The sequence below is a fragment of the Nicotiana tomentosiformis genome, chromosome 10, assembly GCF_000390325.3.
Source record: "Nicotiana tomentosiformis chromosome 10, ASM39032v3, whole genome shotgun sequence".
In the NCBI taxonomy this organism is placed as follows: domain Eukaryota; kingdom Viridiplantae; phylum Streptophyta; class Magnoliopsida; order Solanales; family Solanaceae; genus Nicotiana; species Nicotiana tomentosiformis.
This window is the reverse complement of record NC_090821.1, coordinates 50,104,974-50,126,437: the sequence shown is the minus strand read 5'-3', so window position 1 is coordinate 50,126,437 and position 21,464 is coordinate 50,104,974. Positions and strand designations below refer to the sequence as shown.

Sequence of the window (21,464 nt, the reverse complement as noted above, 5' to 3'; positions counted from 1 at the left end):
ACTTTAGAGGGCGTTTGACTGGATTTAGGCATGTTGATCAGATGAGAGACTCGAGAAGTTAAAGAAAAGGGTTAGTTCTTGATAATTCCTTTCGATTCTTACTCAGGGTTTGAGAGAAACAGTGAGGTTAGACAAGCTGATCATAAGATCCTTTTAAAGGCGTTACTCTTGATTTGACTGGAAGAGAGAAGGTGACCGAATTTGAGTTCTAACATGACTCTTATAATGGTTACTTTGATTGTAAGGATTTCAGGAGTAATTGATCTCTAATTGCAAGAGGATTCCCCATTACTCTTTGACTAGAAGACGATTAAAAGTGATGCTAACGGAATTAAATGTCTGAGTATAGCAATAATTTTAGGATATAAAGTCCTAGTGACTTAAGACAGTATGGCATGTACTTAAGTCAATGAACCAACTCCTTAGCAACTCTTTATTCGTTTCTGCAATAAAGCTTCAACACTTCATATTAATATCATGCAACATAATTATCAACCAGATTTTCTAAGCAAGTGTGTGAGCTTACTACAAGCACAAGGCTGAATCAAACACATTGTACTTAATTATCTACATCTTAAGATTATGTCTTTTCTAGCCAATCACTTGGATTCAACTTAGTGGGAGGATTTTATTAGACCTAGTTCTAGTCTATTCCTTTCAAAATGATCCCTACTCGGAGCTTTAGTAAAAATATCTACAATTTGATCTTCAGTTTTACAAAAGTTAATTGAGATATTTCCCTTTTCAACATTGTCTCTGAGAAAGTGATGTCTAATATCAATGTGCTTGGTTCTCTTGTGCTGACATGAATTTTTAGCATTATTTATGGAACTAGTGTTACCACAGAAAATGGGAACACAATCAACAAATATATCATAGTCCCTTAGATGTTATCTTATCCATAGTAACTGAGCACAGCAGGATACTGCTGCCACATATTTATCCTCAGCCGTAGATGAGGCCACTGAGTTTTGCTTCTTGGTTCCCCAAGACACCAGACAAGAACCTAGAAAATGAGTTGTTCCTGAAGTGCTTTTCCTGTCAACATGAAAACCTGCATAGTAAACATCAGCATAACCAACCACATCAAAATTGTACCCTCTGGGATACTATAGATAGAGGTCATGGGTCCCCTTGAGATATCTTAGTATCATTTGACAGCCTTCAGGTGAGATTCCTTGGGATTTGCCTGAAATCTTGTGCATAATCCCACATTAAACACTATATCAGGCCTGCTTGTTGTGAGGTACAACCGTGACCTAATCAATCCTCTATATAGTTTCCGTTCTTGGGTTTTTGTACCAGGTGCCAGAACTTACTTCTCTCAAACTGATTTAGCTCCTCTTGCATGACTATTATCCAATCTGGATCCTTTAGAGCTTCTTTGATGGTCTTAGGTTTAACCTGTGAGAGGAATGATATGAGTACACATAGATTTCTTAGAGAAGACCTGGTTTGCACCTCTACATTTGGATCAGAGATGATATTCTCAAGATGATGTGAGTTTTGATGCTTCCATGGTCTGATCTGTATACCTAGAGAAGATTCACCCGAGGAGTGACCCAAAGAAGCAAGTTCAGTAGGTGTGACTTCATTAGTCTAGTCAGCAGCTAGAATAGTTCTTTCTTCTTCCTGTTCCTCATGATCACTGTCAGTTTCCTTGTTGTTTTCAGATCCATCTTCATCATATTCCTTTGTATCTCCATCACCAGTGAACCCTATGTCATAATCTTCATCGTGCAGACCTTTCTTAACCAACTTGTTAGATTCATCAAAAATAACATGAATATTTTCTTCCACACACATAATTCTTTTATTAAAAACCTTATAGGCCTTACTATGTGGAGAGTAACCCAAAAAAATTCCCACATCACTTCTGTCATCAAACTTACCTAGAGCGCCATTCCCATTATTATGCATAAAACATTTGCACCTAAAGGCTCTCAGATGAGTAATGTTGGGTTTTCTTTCTCGAAGTAACTCATAGGGAGTTTTCTTAAGAATGGGTCTGAATATACATCTATTTACTAGTTAACAAGCAGTATTGATTGCCTCAACCCAGAAATTTTTAGGCAGTCCACTGGCAATCAAGATGGTCTTCCCCATGTCTTCTAAGGATCTATTCTTTATTTCTACAACCCCATTTTCTAGTGGAGTTTCTAGGTGCAGAGAATTATGGTCAATGCCATGTGAGCCACAAAACTCAAGGAATTTTGAATTTTCAAATTTAGTTCCATGGTCAGTTCTTATACTTAAAATATTACATGCTAGCTTTTGTTGAATCATTCTGACAAACACACAGAAAACAACAAAGGTTTCATCTTTGGATCCCGAAAACAAAGTCCATGTATACCTGGAGAAGCCATCAACAATCACAAATACATACCTCTTACCTCATCTGCTCCTTATTGTCATTGGTCCACATAGGTCCATGTGAAGGAGTTACAGAGGTTTAGAAGTACTTACAAACTTTTTAGATTTAAAGGATGGCCTAACATGTTTCCCTCTAACACAGACATCACACACCTTATCATAAGTGAACTCAACTTTAGATAGCCCAAGGACCAAGTCCTTTGCTGCCAACTTGTTGAGTTGAGAGAGACTGGCATGTCCCAGTCTTCTATGCCATAGTGGTGGATCATCTTCCACTACACACAAACATGTGTGCTCACTCTGAGAAAGTGACATAATCGATATTTTGTGGACATTGTTATGTCCCTTACCTTTTAATACAATTTCATCAGTGTCAAATTTTGTGACAGTGCAAATTTTGGAATTGAATTTTACCTCATTTCCTTTGTCGTACATTTGAGAGATACTAAGAAGCTTGTGTTTAAGACCTACCACATAATACACATCTTCTATATCATGAGAGAGTGACTTGCCAACCTTGCCAATACCTGTTATCTGTCCCGTTTTCCCATTTCCAAATGACACACTCCCTCTTTGGAAAGCTGTCAGTGAGAGAAAGTTTTTCTTTTCTCCAGTCATATGTCTTGAGCATCCACTCTCTAGATACCATTCCTGATTGTTTTCTCTCACCTTAGCCTGCACCAAAATTCACAAGTTAGTTTTGGGAACCTAGACAAGCTTTGGTCCCTTTTTTGTTTGAGAAAGGATGAATCATAGCCCTTCTTGCCCAGAAGGGAAGAGGATTAGAAGTTATTTTCTTGTTAACCTTAATCCACTTAGTATGGACATGAGGATTAAACTTTGGCTCCTCTTCCTTCTTCACATTTTTAGCAATACCAAAGGTGTTTCTAAACTGAGCATGGATTAAGGCAGGGCAAGTGTTTCTAAAGTGTCCTACTCTTCCACAATGAGTGCACATGTTATTATCAGAAATTCCTACATACTTTGGGTCAAACTTAAGGATAGGTCTTCTGTAGCCAATTCCAGATTTGTTAGAGCTACAGTTTTCATTCAGCCAATTCATGGCATCAGAAGATCTATTCCATTTGCTTAGTCTAGAGAGTTCATAATTGGCCTTTTCTAGGTTTTCATGTAGGACTTTATTTCTACATTCAGCATCACAAAGATTATCATTAGCGATTTTTAATTCTTTTATAAGCTTATCCTGCAAATCACTTATTTTTCCTTTGCCATGAATATCATGAGACTTCTCATTCTTAGAAGTAAGCTCAAGAACCTGGTTCTTAAGGTCTTTGACCTATTTCTCTAAACTAGCTTTGTCAGACTCAAGTTCTTTGATATCAAGTTTGACACAAGAAAGGTTGCTTATTAGCTGATCATTTCCAATATTCATTTTATCCATTTCATTTATTAAGGTCATAATCATGGCCATCAGTTGTTTTTTGGACATAACATGAATATTTTCTTTCAAGTAAGATATACTTATCTGGTTTGCTTCATCTTCAGTTTCTGAATCACTCATGGCCATCATTCCTATCACTTCTTCCTCTAATTTGGATTCTTCAATCGCCATCCAAGCCACTTCGATGTTTTCATCTCCAAAGTTAGTTTCCAAGGTCCTCCATCTATCATGAACAGAGATGCAAGAGGACACTCTGAGGATAATGTTTCTAGACAGGCTCCTGTAGAGCAAGTCCTTTGCTTTAGCATTTTTCTAAACTATCTGGCAATCGTCCTCATTGTATTCCTCTTCTCTTTTGTTGTACCTATTACCTTCACTGTCCAATTTAGTTGGGAGAGTTGGTCCATGACTGAAAATTACCCATAGGTCAAAGTCAGTAGCCTAAAGAAATATTTCTATACATATCTTTCATTCATCATAGTGGTGTTCATCAAACAAAGGGGGTCTTCCAATATGCATTACAAGCTGTACTGGGGGTTCTGTCTTCACAGCTTGGTATTCATTAATCACAACATAGAGACTTATAGCCTCATCCTCCTTTTCTTCCTCTTGATCACTTCCATTGTCCTCATATGCTGTCAAGAGTGCCTGCTTCATTGCTTCAGTAAATCATTTGCCTAGGATTTTTCCTTTGTTGGAATCCTTTTCTCTTATCTTCTCTCATTTCACTTTTTCAGCTCGTTCTTTCCTCAGTTCAATTTCACACATTAGGTAGTCCTTGACCATGTGATCTAACTTGCCACACTTGTAGCACCCATCATATTTAGCTTTGTCGATCTGCTTAGGCTTATTACTGCTCTCTCTCTTAGATGCACTTTTGAAATTTTTCATGAACCTCTTGAACTTGGCAAACATTGCTAGATCAGGATTATCATAGCCAGATTCATCATCCTCAAACGCTTTAAGAACCAAGGCCTTATCCTTCTTTGGTTCTTCCTTGCGCAGTTCTATCTTTCTCATTTCATGAGTTTTTAAGTTTCCAACCAACTCATCAAGTGAGATTTTGTCCAATTCCTTGGCTTCTTGGATTACATTGACTTTTGATTCCCATGAAGTTGGAAGGATTCTTTGAACTTTGCTAACCAACTCTTCTGAGGTAATCACCTTTCTAAGTAATTTTAGTTTATTGGTTATTATAGTGAACCTAATCATCATATCCTGGATGGGCTCAGACTCCTTCATGGAGAAAAGCTCATAGTTTCTCATGAGTAGCTCAATCCTTGATCTCTTTACTTGGTTTGTTCTTTCATGAGTAGTTTGGAGTGCATCCTATATCTGCTTCACACTAGAGCACACATAAATTCTATTGTACTTATCAGGACCAAGTCCACAGATAAGGATTTTCTTAGCCTTTGCATTATTCTCCATCATTCTGAAATCTGCTGCCAAAAATTCGGAGGGGTCCTTAGGAACTGTTTCATTTTGTGCATTTTGTTTAGTTGGAATCAAAGGACCTTGGTTCACTGGTCCATAGTTCATAGTCTTCAGATGTCAGGAAGTCTTCCATTCTTGATTTTCACCAACGGTAATATTTATCATTTAATAGGGGTGGCCTGGTAGTTGATTGTCCTTCTTTAATTCCGGGTGGAGCACTCATCTTGCTTCTAAGATCTCTCTAGGTGTTAGCCATGTAAAAGAGAGAAACCGCTTTGATACCAATTGTTAGTTTGAGTGCCCGTATGAATTACTAAAGAACTTATTTCTTTACCGTGTTCCTTAAGCGTAAAGTAAACAAGCAATAAAATAAACACAACGATTTTTACGTGAAAAAATATCCAACTCAAAAGGTGCAAAAACCATGACCTACCACGTAGGATTTTCAGCTCCAACTCCACTAGAACACTGAGCCAAGATGCATCAATTACAAGACTGTAATTAAATACTCTCCAATACTCCTACTACTCCTATTTGATTCACAAGTTACTCTAACTCGTAAAGCAAATACTCACTCCAATTCACTCATTGTTTATGGAACTTGATTACAACTAAATTACCTAAATCACATTCACTAGACTGACTCGGGAAGAATATAAGACAAGTACTCAACACAAGTAAATAACTTATGACTCTTTAGTTGATGTGTAAAAGGATAGTTTAGAAATCCAAACTCGTTCCTATTTAAAACACGACTTGACATCTTCTAGGAGTCCTATTCATAGTCAGCTTCCTCATTGATAGGACTCCTACTATTCCAAGGATTCCACACGCTTTGGGACTTTAGTCTTTGACTAAATTATCCATATCTTCTTGAGCAACAGCCCTTATCACTTATAGTAATCATCTTCCACCAAATTCGGACCTGGGTAACTTTGAGATAAAGTTCTTGTCTTATACAGACGTGCAAGTATCACTCAGGAGGAGCTGATTCTTTCTGCTGAAGAGCTGGTTCTTCAGAACAGTTAAGCAGCTACGTTGAAGACCTGATTCTTTGAACATTTAATTATACTTTGTTAATCATCAAAATTTCAATACTCAACATTTTTGGTAGACTATATATGGGAGTAATGCTCTCTTTTCAGACCTTACTCAAAAATTTGACGTATTGTTTCCTAAAGGTATACAAAGAAGTGCATTGTTTTGGCTAAACATGACCAGATTTTACAATAGCCACAAAATTTGGAAATTACAAGGACGTTTCAACTTCCAGCTATTATCAAGAATTTACAATTGCGACAAATTTTAGAAAGTGCAATGACCTTTCTACTTCCGAGTTGTACAAGTATGATTTTATTTCTTCTGCTAACACAAGATCCTATTCGTCCTTTTAATTTAGACGCAATTCCACGGATGATGTATAACTTTTTAGAAGTAATAATTAGTTGGACTCTGTCTAGCTTCTACAGAAAATACTTACTCTTGGGCCTTGATGTTTATAGCATACAAACAAATTAATCTCAATAATTACAAATTGAAAGTGAAAATATATACCACTAAATCATACGGAGTAGTTATTTGATAAAGATGGTGTATATGTGTGCGTGTGTATGTGTGTGAAAGACATATATGTAGGTAGCTTAAGTGACGGATCCAAAATTTATGGGCCGTTTGTGCTTATCGGATTTTAATATAAATTTCACCTATTAGAACTTCGTTATAGTGGGAGCTCATTGGTGCTATTGTTGCTATTGTTCGATTGAATGCCAGTTTTATTTGTTTCTTTTTCCTTTTTTGGCAACTGACTTGTACATTTCTTTTTCTTGGTTATAAAATTCTTTATTTACCAAAAAAGTATTTGAAAAGTAAAAGGAAAAATTAAATCTGACAAGTCACTTTTAATTTGAATGTAATTACACCATATAATTATCATAATTTCTTAAAGCATCGAGAACAAAGAGTGTAATTACGCTATAAGTAATTACTTAGACAAACAAGTCAAATAGTGTTATGAAAATATTATATTGTAGATGTTCATTCATTACTTCGCTATAGATAATCTTCTTGAAGAAAATTATCCATTTAGTACTCTGTTGAAGTTTATCTACAAGCAGCTGATGCAGGCAGGTTGCAAGCAATTCAATGAAATAATTTACAACAACTTCTTATTAAACATGCAGGTTGCAAGTAACTCAATGAAATAATTTGCAGCAACTTCTTATTAAACAGGCAGGTTGCAAGCAGCTCATGCAAATAACTTACAAGCAGCTGATGCAGGCAGGTTGCAAGCAACTCAATGAAATAATTTGCAACAGCTTCTTATTAAACAGGCAGGCTACAAGTAACTCGTGCAGACAACTTACAAGCAGTTAAAGAAAAACCTTGCAGTTGCTTCCTGAAAAGCCTCGCAACTGCTTGCTTTCTTCTATAAGTAGAGGAGTTTTCAGTTCATTATGAACATAAGTTTGAAGTTGAATAAAAATATCAATCTCCCTCTATACTTGTCTTCGATTTATTTACTTTACAGTCTTTATTTTATAACACATTATCAGCACGAGACTCTGCCATTTTTGAGTACTTACATCGAATTTAATTTCTATTTCAGTATTCATCTCCGATGTAAGGCGCCACTCTTATGTCTGTGGTCAGATCTTGTTCATTCCGAGCATCATAAGGCAAATCATATCCTTGAGGTGGTGAGTTTTTCTTCTTGGCAATAGTGATATAGATATCACTTACATGTGGAGTGGCCAAATTTGCGTAATTTAATTTGAGCCTTTTGCTTATATTTTAATATCTTTATCATCGCTTGCTTGGTTATATGTTACGTATGCAGTACCTATTTTGGCATTTGTTTTCATCCTTATTATCTTAATAAAGGATTACAAAGTGGATAACATTGTTAGATCCACTTAAACTCCAACAGAGTTTGCAAGAAATATACAACTACCATAAGTGGTTATATTTCGTATATCTCATTGTAACTAAATTTTATTAACCACCAGAAGTGGTATATGCCTATGACCATCAGAAGTGATAATTTAGGTTTTCTATGGTTACAATTAAAGATAAACTAGAGAAATATTCTCTATATTACATGCACGCCTCGATTTGCTCTTGAAGTAGTAAATATTTTAAAAGAGGCTAAAGCATCACAATTTGATGTGATTAATGCGTGTTCAGATAATTATGTTCGATTTCCTGAAGAATGAAATTTTTTATAAATATTAATCCATTCCGTGAAGTGAATGTTACAATATTAATAAAGTCGTAAATATGAGCGCGCTATTGATGTAAATATATTATGATTCACCTCCAGAAGGGGTAATATGATTGAGGGAATATATACTCAAATTTTCGTATTTTAATTTGCTCCTGAAGAAGTAACACAATTGAAATTTTCTCCTTAAGCAAGAAAATATTATGAAATTGTATTTTTCTGTGCGTAAATAAAATAATGAGCTATTCAAAGTTATTTTTGAAGCATATTTTCATTCCCTGGAATGAATGAAGAAATACGACAACTCACCTCCGGAAGAGCTAGAATAACAGAGGATATAAATATTATTTTTATAGCATAAAAATCATTGCCGCACGTACCTGTTGTACATAAAACATCTTGGATAATTTTATTAAGTTTCGTTCTAAGGCAAAAGCATTCATGTAGAATGCTTTCTACTACAACCACATTAATATATTATGGTTAGTTATTGAGTTCCCCGAAGGAAATAACAACTCGTGTATCTTTCCTTAAAAGATGCAATGACTATGTGGTTGCCGTATTGATACACAATATTTAGATTTTAATGATATTTCTTCTTGAAGGAGATATTTGTCATAAAGTTAGTAGTAAAAATATTAAAATTCTTAATTTTCGTCATTTATAAATTTAGAATTAGCTTTATATTGTTTATTTGATTATGATTTTCTCTCATGACACCAGAAGTGTCTGAGCAATATTTGGTAGTACAACAAAAGCTACTGAAGAGCTAACTGTTTATCTAGAAGACACATGACACAAGTAGTGTCTGAATAATATTTGATTGTGGACAATAAATGAAAGTATCCCGAAAAGCATATTTGTCATTATTGTGGTCAAAACATATGTTATGATAAATCGAAGTTTACTAATACATATGACTATCATACTGAAACTACAAATGATTGAAAGATTGAAAATCTTCACGTTTTCACAATCATATAGGGTAAATATGTATGTGAGAAGTTACTCGCCTTATTCTTCAAATTTGTACTACATCATGTATCACAGTATACCAGAAGTTTACTAATGCAAAAGCAGTCACAGCAAATCAGAAATTTACTGATACAAAAGTAGCCACAGTAAATCAGAAGTTTACTGATGCAAAAGTTTATGCCACAGTAAACCAGAAGTTTACTTAGAGATAACACATGCCATGATAAACTTGAAGTTTTCATTTGCCATTTTTAAATGAGTTATTTGAGAATTCAGATAAGCATATACTGAAGAACTAGAAGATTCTTCAAGAATTCTCTTGTATTGTTTGTTCTCATAATAACTTGATTATACCAGCTAAAGTTGGGACTAAAATCCCCGAATTCTGGAATATATAAAAGGTGAATATGGCCCATTCACCTATCATTTGAACCACTTATAGATGCATATATAAGATGGTTACATGTATGTTTATTGTCAACCTGCAGTTTGGCATTTGAAATTGTCTTTCTCAATTAAGAGCATAATTTTCAGATTATGAAATCAAGATAGTTCATCTTGATGATGCTGGTTTATATCCAAGCTAGTTTAGCAGTAAATACCTCCTATTAATGGCTAAACTATTGCTTATGAGAACAAAGCCTCATGTGTTGGTCTAAGATTTTCTAAATTGCATACAACAACACTTGTATGCATTAGACCAACAAAATATGATAAGTCCTCCCTTCACAATTGGTTTAGGATCAGAAATCAGATACTTTTACTATAATTACTTCTGATGTGTGGTATATGATTAATTTCTCTACTACAATGCACAAAGATATGTTTCCCAAAGAAGATTGGGGATATGAGTTAGTTTTTCTAACATTTGGGGGATGGAAGAAAACATCTGAAAAATATGCTATATGAATCGAATTATCATTAATATGATCCTCACTTAGAAGATAATTCAAGTCAAATGCTAGAAGCATTTGTTGATCCAAAATTAAATATCATATTTCAGCTACAAATGCTTCTATTAAAATTAAAGTCCTTGGAGGATAAAGTTTACTGTACGCATGAAGCGTAGTAAACCGATCGGTTCCAAAGGTAACAATCCTTGAAAAGAATAGGAGCAAATGTCAAAATGATCATAATGAGGAGGAAATGAGCTCTAGAAGAGCCCACGATATAACATTTCATGAAACTCCAGAAGAAGTTCAGGTACCTGAAAATAAAGAAAGTGATGAGATCTCAACAAGTTATGTCACTTGCGAACCGATACAAAATGATCTCCGACGATATATTTGATACAATATAGTTCACAATATTGTAAACGATTGTGAGGATCGGACCTGTAGTCCAGACACTTGAAGATGTCATGCCATATAAATACAAGTCATAACCTAAATGACTCATTTGATTAAGTCTATATGAAGATCCCTGAAGGATTTAAAATTTCTGAAGCATATAGTTCAAAGTAGCGTGAAAATGCATTCAATCAGAGTACAAAGATCTTTGTACGGTTTAAATAAATCTGGGCGCATGTGATATAATCGCCTCACTGAATTGATGAATGAAGGTTATGTAAATAATGGCATTTGTCCATGCATTTTTACAAAGAAAACAACATCATAGTTAGTTATACTTGTTGTTTATGTTAATGGCATAAATATCATAGGAACTCCAGAAGAACTCCAAAGGGAAAAACTTTGTCTTAGTCTGCAAATTGAATATTTAGCAGACGAGATCTTTATCCATCAATCTGTCTATACAGAAAAGATCTTAAAACGCTTTTACATGGACAAAGCGCACCCATTAAGTACACCAAATGGGTGTTCGATCACTTGAAGTGAATAATGATCCATTTTGACCTCCAAAAGAGGATGAAGAACTCCTTACTCCTGAAATACTCTATCTCAGTGTAATTGGTGCACTTATGTATCTTGTTAATGCTAACAAAGGTGGTGCAGGTCATATTGGTTATGCAGATGCAAGTTATTTATCTGATCCACATAAAGCTCGATCTCAAACCGGATACGTGTTTACATATGTAGGTACTGTCATATCATGGCGCTCCACAAAGCAATCTATTGTTGCTACTTCTTCAAATCATGCTGAGATAATAGCTATTCATGAAGCAAGTAGGGAATAAGTATGGTTGAGATCAATAATTTATTTTATTCGAGAAAAATATGATTTGGAATATGAGAAATTAGACCCACAATTTCATACGAAGACAGTGCTGCATGCATAGTCCAATTGAAGGGAGGATTTATAAAAAGAGATAGAACGAAGCACATTTCACCAAAATTATTCTACACACATGATCTTCAGAAAAATTATGACATCGATGTGCAACAAATCCGTTCAAGTGACAATCCAGCAGATTTGTTCACTTTGCCAACTTCAACTTTTGAGAAGATGGTATACAAGATTGGAATGCGGAGACTCAAATATTTGGAACAAGGTTTTCATCAGGGGGAGTGAAATACGCGTTGTACTCTTTTTTCCTTACTAAGGTTTTTCCCACGGGATTTTCCTTATAAGGTTTTTAATGATACAACTAGTTATGCGTATTACTAAATATGTGTACTCTTTTTCCTTCACTAGGATATTTTCCCACGGGATTTTTCTTAGTAAGGTTTTAATGAGGTACACTATCTATTAATGAACATCCAAGGGGGAGTGTTATGAAAATATTATATTGTGGATGTCCATTCATTACTCCGCTATAGATAATCTTCCTGAAGAAGATTATCCATTTAGTACTTTGTTGAAATTTATCTACAGACAGCTGATGCAGGCAGGTTGCAAGCAACTCAATAAAATGATTTGAAGCAGTTTCTTATTAAACATGCAGGTTGCAAGCAGCTCATGTAGACAACTTACAAGCATCTAAAGAAAAGTCTTGCAACTGCTTCATGAAAAGCCTCGCAACTGCTTCCTTTCTTCTATAAATAGAGGAGTTTTCAGTTCATTATGAACATAAGTTTGAAGTTGAATAAAAATATCAATCTTCCTCTATACTTGTCTTCGATTTATTTATTTTACAGTTTTTATTTTATAAAAGAGAAGAAGAAAACGTTAGACATATTCAGCTACCATCACTTATTAATTGGAAGTAGGGAGCCAATAACGCATGTCCTATACATAGTTGTTGGCACATATATGGTTAGACATGTGGCCCATTTCGGAACGTTTCGGCTTAAAATTCTGTATTTAATACCTACGTGTACGAACGGTTTACATACGGCAGTAAAATGGTTTAGGTTGAAAACCCATTAAAAGAAATGTATTTGATATGTGATGAACTTTCAAAGAAAATTGATTAAAGTACTTATGCATAAAATATAAAGATGCCTTTAATTATATGATGCCTTATAAGAAAAGTTATTCGAGCTTTAACTCAAAATAGTGAATATCACATGTTAAGTGTTTTTTTTATGTCGACTTAGCCCAAAAATTGAACGTCTAAGACATCTGTGACCAAAAATAGTTTAAAAAATGGCCAGGAATTAAGTAGAAATCAAGAAATCATTACAATGTTATCCCAGATTTTACTGCCTGTGAAATGATAATAGTTTTGATCATTCTTGCAACTAAGGTGTCATTGACCCTCTGATATATGTCGAAACAAATTACAAGCCTTCCTCCAACATCGAGTTTTTACCTGCATCTGTATTTATATTTTGTGTCCCCTGGCACCTCCACACGGGTTATTCTATAATAAAAAAACTCATTTTTTTATTGGTTGAGATTCGGTGCAAGCGCAACATCACATCCACGTAGCTGATAATGTAAGAGTCGAGAGTCTAATAGTACCGGTAACCATTTTGTCATCCTACTCTTATACAACGGGGAGCCAAGATTTTTACTAGAATATTTAAAATACAAAAAAAAAATACACATATAAAAATATTAAGGGATTAAACATATAATATATATATTGTTATAAAATAAAGACTATAAAAAAAATAAACTGAAGACACGTATTGAGGGAGATTGATATTTATTCAACTTTCAAAGTTATGTTCATAATGAACTGAAAACTCCTCTATTTATAGAAGAAAGGAAGCAATTGCGAGGTTTTTCAGGAAGCAGCTACAAGGCTTTTCTTTAGCTGCTTGTAAGCCATCTGCATGAGCTGCTTGCAACCTGTCTGTTTAATAAAAAGCTGCTGCAAATCATTTCATTGAGTTGCTTGCAACTTGCCTGCATCAGCTGTTTGTAAGCTGTCTGCATGAGCTGCTTGTAACCTGCATATTTAATAAGAAGCTGCTACAAATTATTTTATTGAGTTGCTTGCTACCTGCCTGCATCAGTTACTTGTAGATAAACTTCAACAGAGTATTAAATGGATAATCTTCTTCAGAAAGATTATCTATAGCAGAGTAATGAATGGACATTCACAATATAATATTTTCATAACACTTCCCCTTGGATGTTCATTAAAAGATAATATGCCTCGTTAAAACCTTACTAGAAAAAATCCAGTGAGAAAAAATCTAGTGAAGGAAAAAGAGTACACATATTTAGTAATACGCATTTCTAGCTGCCTCATTAAAAACCTTACAAGAAAAACTCAATGGGATAAAACCTTAGTAAGAAAAAAAGAGTACAATGTGTATTTTACTCCCCCTGATAAAAATCTTGTTTCAAATATTTGAGTCTCCGCATTCCAATCTTGTATACCATCTTCTCAAAAGTTGAAGTTGGCAAAGACTTAGTGAACAAATCTGTCGGATTATCACTTGAACGGATTTGTTGCAAATCAATGTCACCATTTTTCTGAAGATCATGTGTGTAGAATAATTTTGGTAAAATGTGCTTCGTTCTATCTCCTTTTATAAATCCTCCCTTTTATTGGGCTATGCATGCAGCATTGTCTTCGTATAAAATTGTGGATCTTTTATCACATTCCAAACCATATTTTTCTCGAATGAAATGAATCACTGATCTCAACCATACGCATTCCCTACTTGCCTCAGGAATACCTATTATCTTAGCATGATTTGAAAAAGTAGCAATAATAGATTGTTTTGTGGAGCGCCATGATATGATAGTACCTCCACATGTAAACACGTACCCGGTTTGAGATCGAACTTTATGGGGATCAGATAATTAACCTGCATCTGCTTAACTAACAAGATATGCACTACCTTTGTTAGCATGAACCAAACCCATATCAAGAGTTCCCTTTAAATATCGCAATATATGCTTAATGCCATTCCAATATCTCCGTGTAGGATAAGAGCTATATCTTGCTAGTAAATTAATAGAAAATGCTATGTCAGGCCTTGTAGCATTAATTAGCAAAATACATAAGTGCACCAATTGCACTGAGATAGGGTGTTTCAGGATCAAGGAGTTCCTCATCCTCTTCTGGAGGTTGAAACGGGTCCTTATTCACTTCAAGTGATCGAACAATCATTGGTATACTCAATGGGTGAGCTTTGTCCATGTAAAAGCTTTTTAAGACCCTTTTATGTATAGGCAGATTAATGGATAAAGATCACGTATGCTAAATGTTGAATTTGCAGACCAAGACAAAGTTTTGTCTTTCCAAGATCTTTTATCTCAAATTCTTTCTTAAGATATTCACTTGCCTTTTGGAGCTCTTCTGGAGTTCCAACAAGATTTATGTCATCAACATAAATAGCAAGTATAACAAGTTCTGATGCCATTTTCTTTATAAAAATACATGGACAAATAACATCATTTATGTAACCTTCTTTCAACAAATATTCACTAAGGCGATAATACCACATGCACCCAGATTGCTTTAAACCGTACAAAGATCTTTGCAATCTTATTGAATACATTTTTCGAGATTTTGAATTTGCTTCAGGTATTTTAAATCCTTCAGGGATCTTCATATAGAATTAATCAAATGATTCATATAGGTTATGACTTACATTTAAATGGCATGACATCTTCAGATGTCTGGACTACAAGTCTGATCCTCACAATCTTTTACAATATTGTAGACTATATTGTATCAAATATATCGTCAACGATCATTTCGTATCAGTTCGCAAGCAACATAACTTGTTGAGATCTCATCACTTTCTTTATTTTTAGGTACCTGAACTTCTTCTAGAATTTCATGAAATGTTATGTCGTGGGCTCTTCCAGAGCTTATTTTCTCCTTATTATGATCATTTGCTCCTATTCTTTTCAAGGATTGTTACCTTTGGAATTGATTGGTCTACCACGCTTCATGCGTACAATAAACTCTATCCTTCAGGGATTTTAATTTTAATAGGAGCATTTGCAGCTGAAATATGATATTTAATTTTGGATCAACAAATGCTTCTGGCATTTGACTTGAATTATCTTCTAAGCGAGGATCATACAAATGGTAATTCGATTCATATAGCATATTTTCCAGCTGTTTTATTCCATCCCCCAAATGTTAGAAAAACTAACTCATATCCCCAATCTTCTTTGGGAAACATATCTTTGTGCATTATGGTAGAGAAATTAATCATATACCACACATCAAAAGTTATTAGATAGTAAAAATATTTGATTTTTGATCCTAAACTAATTGTGAGAGGATGACTTATCATATTTTGTTGGTCTAATGCATACAAGTGCTGCTGTATGCAATTTAGAAAATCTTAGACCTACACATGAGGCTTTGTTCTCATAAGCAATAATTTAACCATTAATAAGAGGTATTCAATGCTAAACTAGCTTGGATATAAACCAGCATCATCAAGATGAACTATCTTGATTTCATAATTTGAAAATTATGCTCTTAATTGAGAAAGACAATTTCAAATACCAAACTGCAGGTTGACAATAAACATACATGTAACCATCTTATATATGCATCTATAAGTGGTTCACATGATAGGTGAATGAGCCTATATTCACCTTTTATATATTCCAGAATTCAGGGATTTTAGTCCTAACTTTAGATGGTATAATTAAGTTATTATGAGAACAAGCAACATGAGAGAATTCTTGAAGAATCTTCTAGTTCTTCAGTATATACTTATCTGAATTCTCAAATAGCTCATTTAAAAATGGAAAATGAAAACTTCAAGTTTATCATGGCATGTGCTATCTCTAAGTAAACTTCTGGTTTACTATGGCATAAACTCTTGCATCAGTAAACTTCTGATTTACTGTGGCTACTTTTTTATCAGTAAATTTCTGATTTACTGTGACAGCTTTTGCATTAATAAACTTCTGGTATATTGAGATACATGATGTAGTACAAATTTAGAGAATAAGGCAAGTATCTTCTCACATACATATTTACCCCATGTGATTGTGGAAATATAAAAATTTTCAATCTTTCAATCATTTGTAGTCTCAGTATGATAGTCATATGTATTAGTAAATTTCAGTTTATCATAACATATGTTTTGACCACAATAATGGCAAATAAGCTCTTCGGGAGCCTTCCATTTATTGTCCATAATCAAATATTATTCAGACACTACTTGTGTCATGTGTTTTCTAGACAAATAGTTAGCTCTTCAGGAGCTTTTGTTGTACTACCAAATATTGCTCAGACACTTCTGGTGTCATGAGAGAAAGTCATAATCAAATGAACAATATAAAGCTAATTCTAAATTTATAAATGACGAAAATTAAGAATTTTAATATTTCTACCACTAACTTTGTGATAAATATCTCATTCAAGGAGAAATATCATTAACATCTGAATATTTTGTATCAATACGACAACCACATAGTCATTGCATCTTTTAAGGAAAGATACACGGATTGTTATTTTCTTCGGAAAACTCAATAACTTACCATAATATATTAATGTGGTTGTAGTAGAAACCATTCTACAAGAATGCTTTTGCCTTAGAATGATACTTAATAAAATTATCCAAGATATTTTACGTACATCAAGTACGTGTGGCAATGATCTTTATGCCACAAAAATAATATTTATATCCTCTGTTATTCTAGCTCTTCCGGAGGTGAGTTGTGGTATTTCTTCATTCATTCCAGGGAATGAAAATGTGCTTCAAAAATAACTTTGAATAGCTCATTATTTTATTTACGCACAGAAAGATACAGTTTCATAATATTTTTCTACTTCGGAAGAAAATTTCAATTGTGGTACTTCTTCAAGAGCAAAGTAAAATACAAAAAATTGAGTACATATTCTCTCAACCATATTACCTCTTCTGTAGGTGAATCGTAATATATTAACATCAATAGCGCGCGTATATTTACAACTTTATTAATATTGTCACATTGACTTCAGGGAATGGATTAATATTTATAAAAATTCTCATCCTTCAGGAAATCGAACATAATTATCCGAATGCGCATTAATCACATCAAATTGTGATGCTTCAACCTTTTTTAAAATATTTACTACTTCAGGAGCAAATCGAGGCGTGCATGTAATATAGAGAATATTTATCTAGCTTATCTTTAATTGTAACCATAGAAAGCCTAAATTATCACTTCTGGTGGTCATAGGCATATACCACTTCTGGTGGTTAACAAAATTTAGTTACAATTAGATATACGAAATATAACCACTTCTGGTGGTTGTATATTTCTTGCAAACTCTGCTGGAGTTTAAGTGGATCTAACAATGTTATCCACTTTGTAATCCTTTATTAAGATAACAAGGATGAATATAAATACCAAAATAGATACTGTATACGTAACATATAACCAAGCAAGCGATGATAAAGATATTAAAATATAAGCAAAAGGTTCAAATTAAATTATACAAATTTGACCACTCCATATGTAAGTGATATCTACATCACTACTGCCAAAAAGAGAAACTCACCACCTCAAGGATATAATCTGCCTTATGATGCTCGGAATGAACAAGATCTGACCACGGACATAAAAGTGTCGCCTTACATCGGAGATGGACACACCTCAAGGATATAATCTGCCTTATGATGCTCGGAATGAACAAGATCTGACCACAGACATAAGAGTGTCGCCTTACATCGGAGATGAACACTCAAATAGAAATTAAATTCGATGTAAGTGCTCAAAATGGCAGAGTCTCGTACTGATAACGTGTTATAAAATAAAGACTATAAAAGAAATAAACTGAAGACAAGTATAGAGGAAGATTGATATTTATTCAACTTTCAAAGTTATATTCATAATGAACTGAAAACTCCTCTATTTATAGAAGAAAGGAAGCAACTGCGAGGCTCTTCAAGAAGCAGCTGCAAGACTTTTCTTTAGCTGCTTGTAAGCTGTTTGCATGAGCTGCTTACAACCTGTCTATTTAATAAGAAGCTGCTGCAAATCATTTCATTGAGTTGCTTGCAACCTGCCTGCATGAGCTGCTTGTAAGCTATTTGCATGAGCTGCTTGTAACCTGTCTGTTTAATAAGAAGTTGCTGAAAATTATTTTATTAAGTTGCTTGCTACCTTCCTGCATCAGCTGCTTGTAGATAAACTTCAACAGAGTATTAAATGGACAATCTTCTTCAGGAATATTATCTATAGCGGAGTAATAAATAGACATCCACAATATAATATTTTCATAACACATATATAATTTTCTTTGTTAAGTAAACTTTAGTGAAGAGGTGTCTATTAATACCATGCACAAGCATGGCTCAGTCACTCATAGCCAATTGCTATTATTACGTCATAGGATCTTTTTTTTCCAACAAAATTCAGTAACAGTACAAGATGATGGAAAAATCCACTTACTATCAACAAACAGAAACAGTGTCCTAAATTTCCATCATTAATCAAGGTAAGTCCTAATAATGGGAAAATGGGCAAGTAGTTAATGAATTTTTTGTCCTTAAAAGAAATATATTAAACATCAACACTTGCGCAGAGAAATATCGTTATCAAATACGGAGTGCAATGCTTTAGTTGTCTGACCCAAAATTCAGATCTAGATTTAAACAATTAAATTTAACAAAATAAAGTCAATCTTAGCCAATATTAATGTACAAAAGATATATTACCGATTTCGCAGCAAGATAGTACATGTATTATCTAAGTAGCAATAAATGATGATAACACTTGCAATATTCAATGACCCAAAAATGAAGGAGATAGCATTAAATAACAATAAATAGCAATGAATAGTATTTAAGTAAATAAAAACATGTGAGTCACCCGAAAAGGGTGAGATTCGTGGGTATTCGTTCTGACAATGATGAATGATTGATGAACCTTTGAATATTCAGATTCTTCTTGGATCGTGGGGGAAAGTTAGACACGAAGATCTCAAGAAAAATATATATTTTGTATGTGAGCAACAACATAAGATTCTTCAGAGAATGTCAATGTGTTGTCTTACAAATAAGTATTCAATGTCCCATATAACTATGTCTCTTTCTATTTATAAGGGAACATGTACCAAAAAGTCCTAATAGTTCAGATACAAAAAATATCCACTGGAATATTCTCTTTAAAATCTTATCCTAATATTAGCCGTTATAACTCTATTTAAGATGAGTGCTCGTCTTCGACCTTGATCTATGTTGACTCCTCGACCCCGCCCTCCATATCTTGTGAGATCACTTCGACCTTGAACATACCTTTTGTCGAAGTCACTATGTGACACGTGGCATCTCTTGAAAGCTCTCTTAATGTTGATATGGTCTGAGCTTAAACTAAGATAATTTTTAGTCCATACAGTTAGTCCCTCCGCTTGTTGAGGTCGCTCTCCGGGAGGGGGGAGTTCAATGTGCGGATAATATTGTTCATGGTCGAGCTTGTTGAACAAATAACATAGGTCATAGTTGCCGTGGCAAGCAGGCAACGTGGCTCTCTGTGGGTCGCATATTTCAAATTCCTTAAATTTTCCGGGTGATTTGTTGGAGCCGTCTGGTCCAAGAGAGGGGATTACATCATGACGTCATGCATCATAATGATGTTTTTTCCCGATGCATTGCGTCCATTTGCGCGTGACCTTTAATTGGATCTGCCGTTTCGATTTCGGTGCCAATTATGATGAGTCTTTTTGGGTTTGGTGCCCATTAAGACAAAACGTTTCAGATTTGGTTCCTCAATTTCTATAAATATGGGTTGTCAAACCCGAATTTGAACTTTCACTATCCCAAATTTTGAGATTTCAAACCTCCTCTCTAAACCTTTCTTCTCTGCTTCAGTGCCCTACACTATATGCCAATATCTCTTTTTAGTACTCTTCTTCATAATCTCACAACATGTCAAACTTATCGTCCGATGCTGGTAAAGGAGTCACATCGCTCCCTTGGCAGTTGTGTTTCCTACTCATGAAGAGAATGTTTCTGCCATTGATAAGGAGGAGATACTTTCCCACAACCCCGAAGCTAGGTCCGATCTCCACCGATCACCGGACGCGGTACCTGGGAATTTATTATCGATGATGGCATCCAAATAGTTGGCTAAATTTATAGCCAAGTTCGGCCTCCGAAACCACATCGAACTGATCCCTGCCGAAGGGGACGAAGTGCATGTTCAGCGCTCTGGGTACTGCACTCTATATGCTTATCCCTTTCTTATTGGTTACTCGTTTCCTCTTCCCCTGCTGGTGGAAGAGTTTTGTCGCCACTATGGCATTTTTCCCGCTCAGTTTTCCCCTTATGTCTTCAAAATCATCAAAATGTTGCACAAAGTTTTTGAGCTCACCGGGTCGAAGTGACGATGCGACATTTGGTTCACCTATTCGCCCTAGGCTCCTATATGGGGATGATGTTGAACCTCCACCACCGTAGAGGTACGTGCCTGGTGGTGAAGATGGACGACAAGGCAAGTCACCAATTCTGGCTTGATTTATTTTATGTAAGGATTGAGGACGTCGTGGCTAACGTCGACAGCTTCCACGTAAGTGTCCAGGTTTTCTCTTTTCGTCTTTCGCATCTCTTTGCTTATTTCGAGCTAGTTAAATGATTTTTCATTCCTTGCATCCAACAACCAACCTCCTCCTCTAGTCGTGCGCATTACCGATTGTGTCAAGAAAATTCTCTCTCATGCCGTAGGAATTCACGACTGGCCTAGCTTTTTAAAGAAGTTCAGACCGGCTCTCCCTTTAGCAGGTAATTTCTCTTTATTGGTCGTGGTCGTTGCACTTTTTTGTTGTATGTTGGCTCGCTCTGCTAATTTTTATGTCTT

At 34.8% G+C, this 21,464-nt stretch overlaps 1 protein-coding gene across 1 annotated transcript; it reads right to left on the bottom strand.

Annotated features, from left to right (window-relative positions):
* Positions 1 to 4,495: 4,495 nt before the first annotated feature.
* LOC138900148 (uncharacterized) lies at positions 4,496 to 5,041 on the bottom strand. The gene has a single exon (XM_070186858.1). It carries the CDS (start codon positions 5,039 to 5,041, stop codon positions 4,496 to 4,498), a length of 546 nt encoding a protein of 181 aa, XP_070042959.1.
* Positions 5,042 to 21,464: the final 16,423 nt, after the last annotated feature.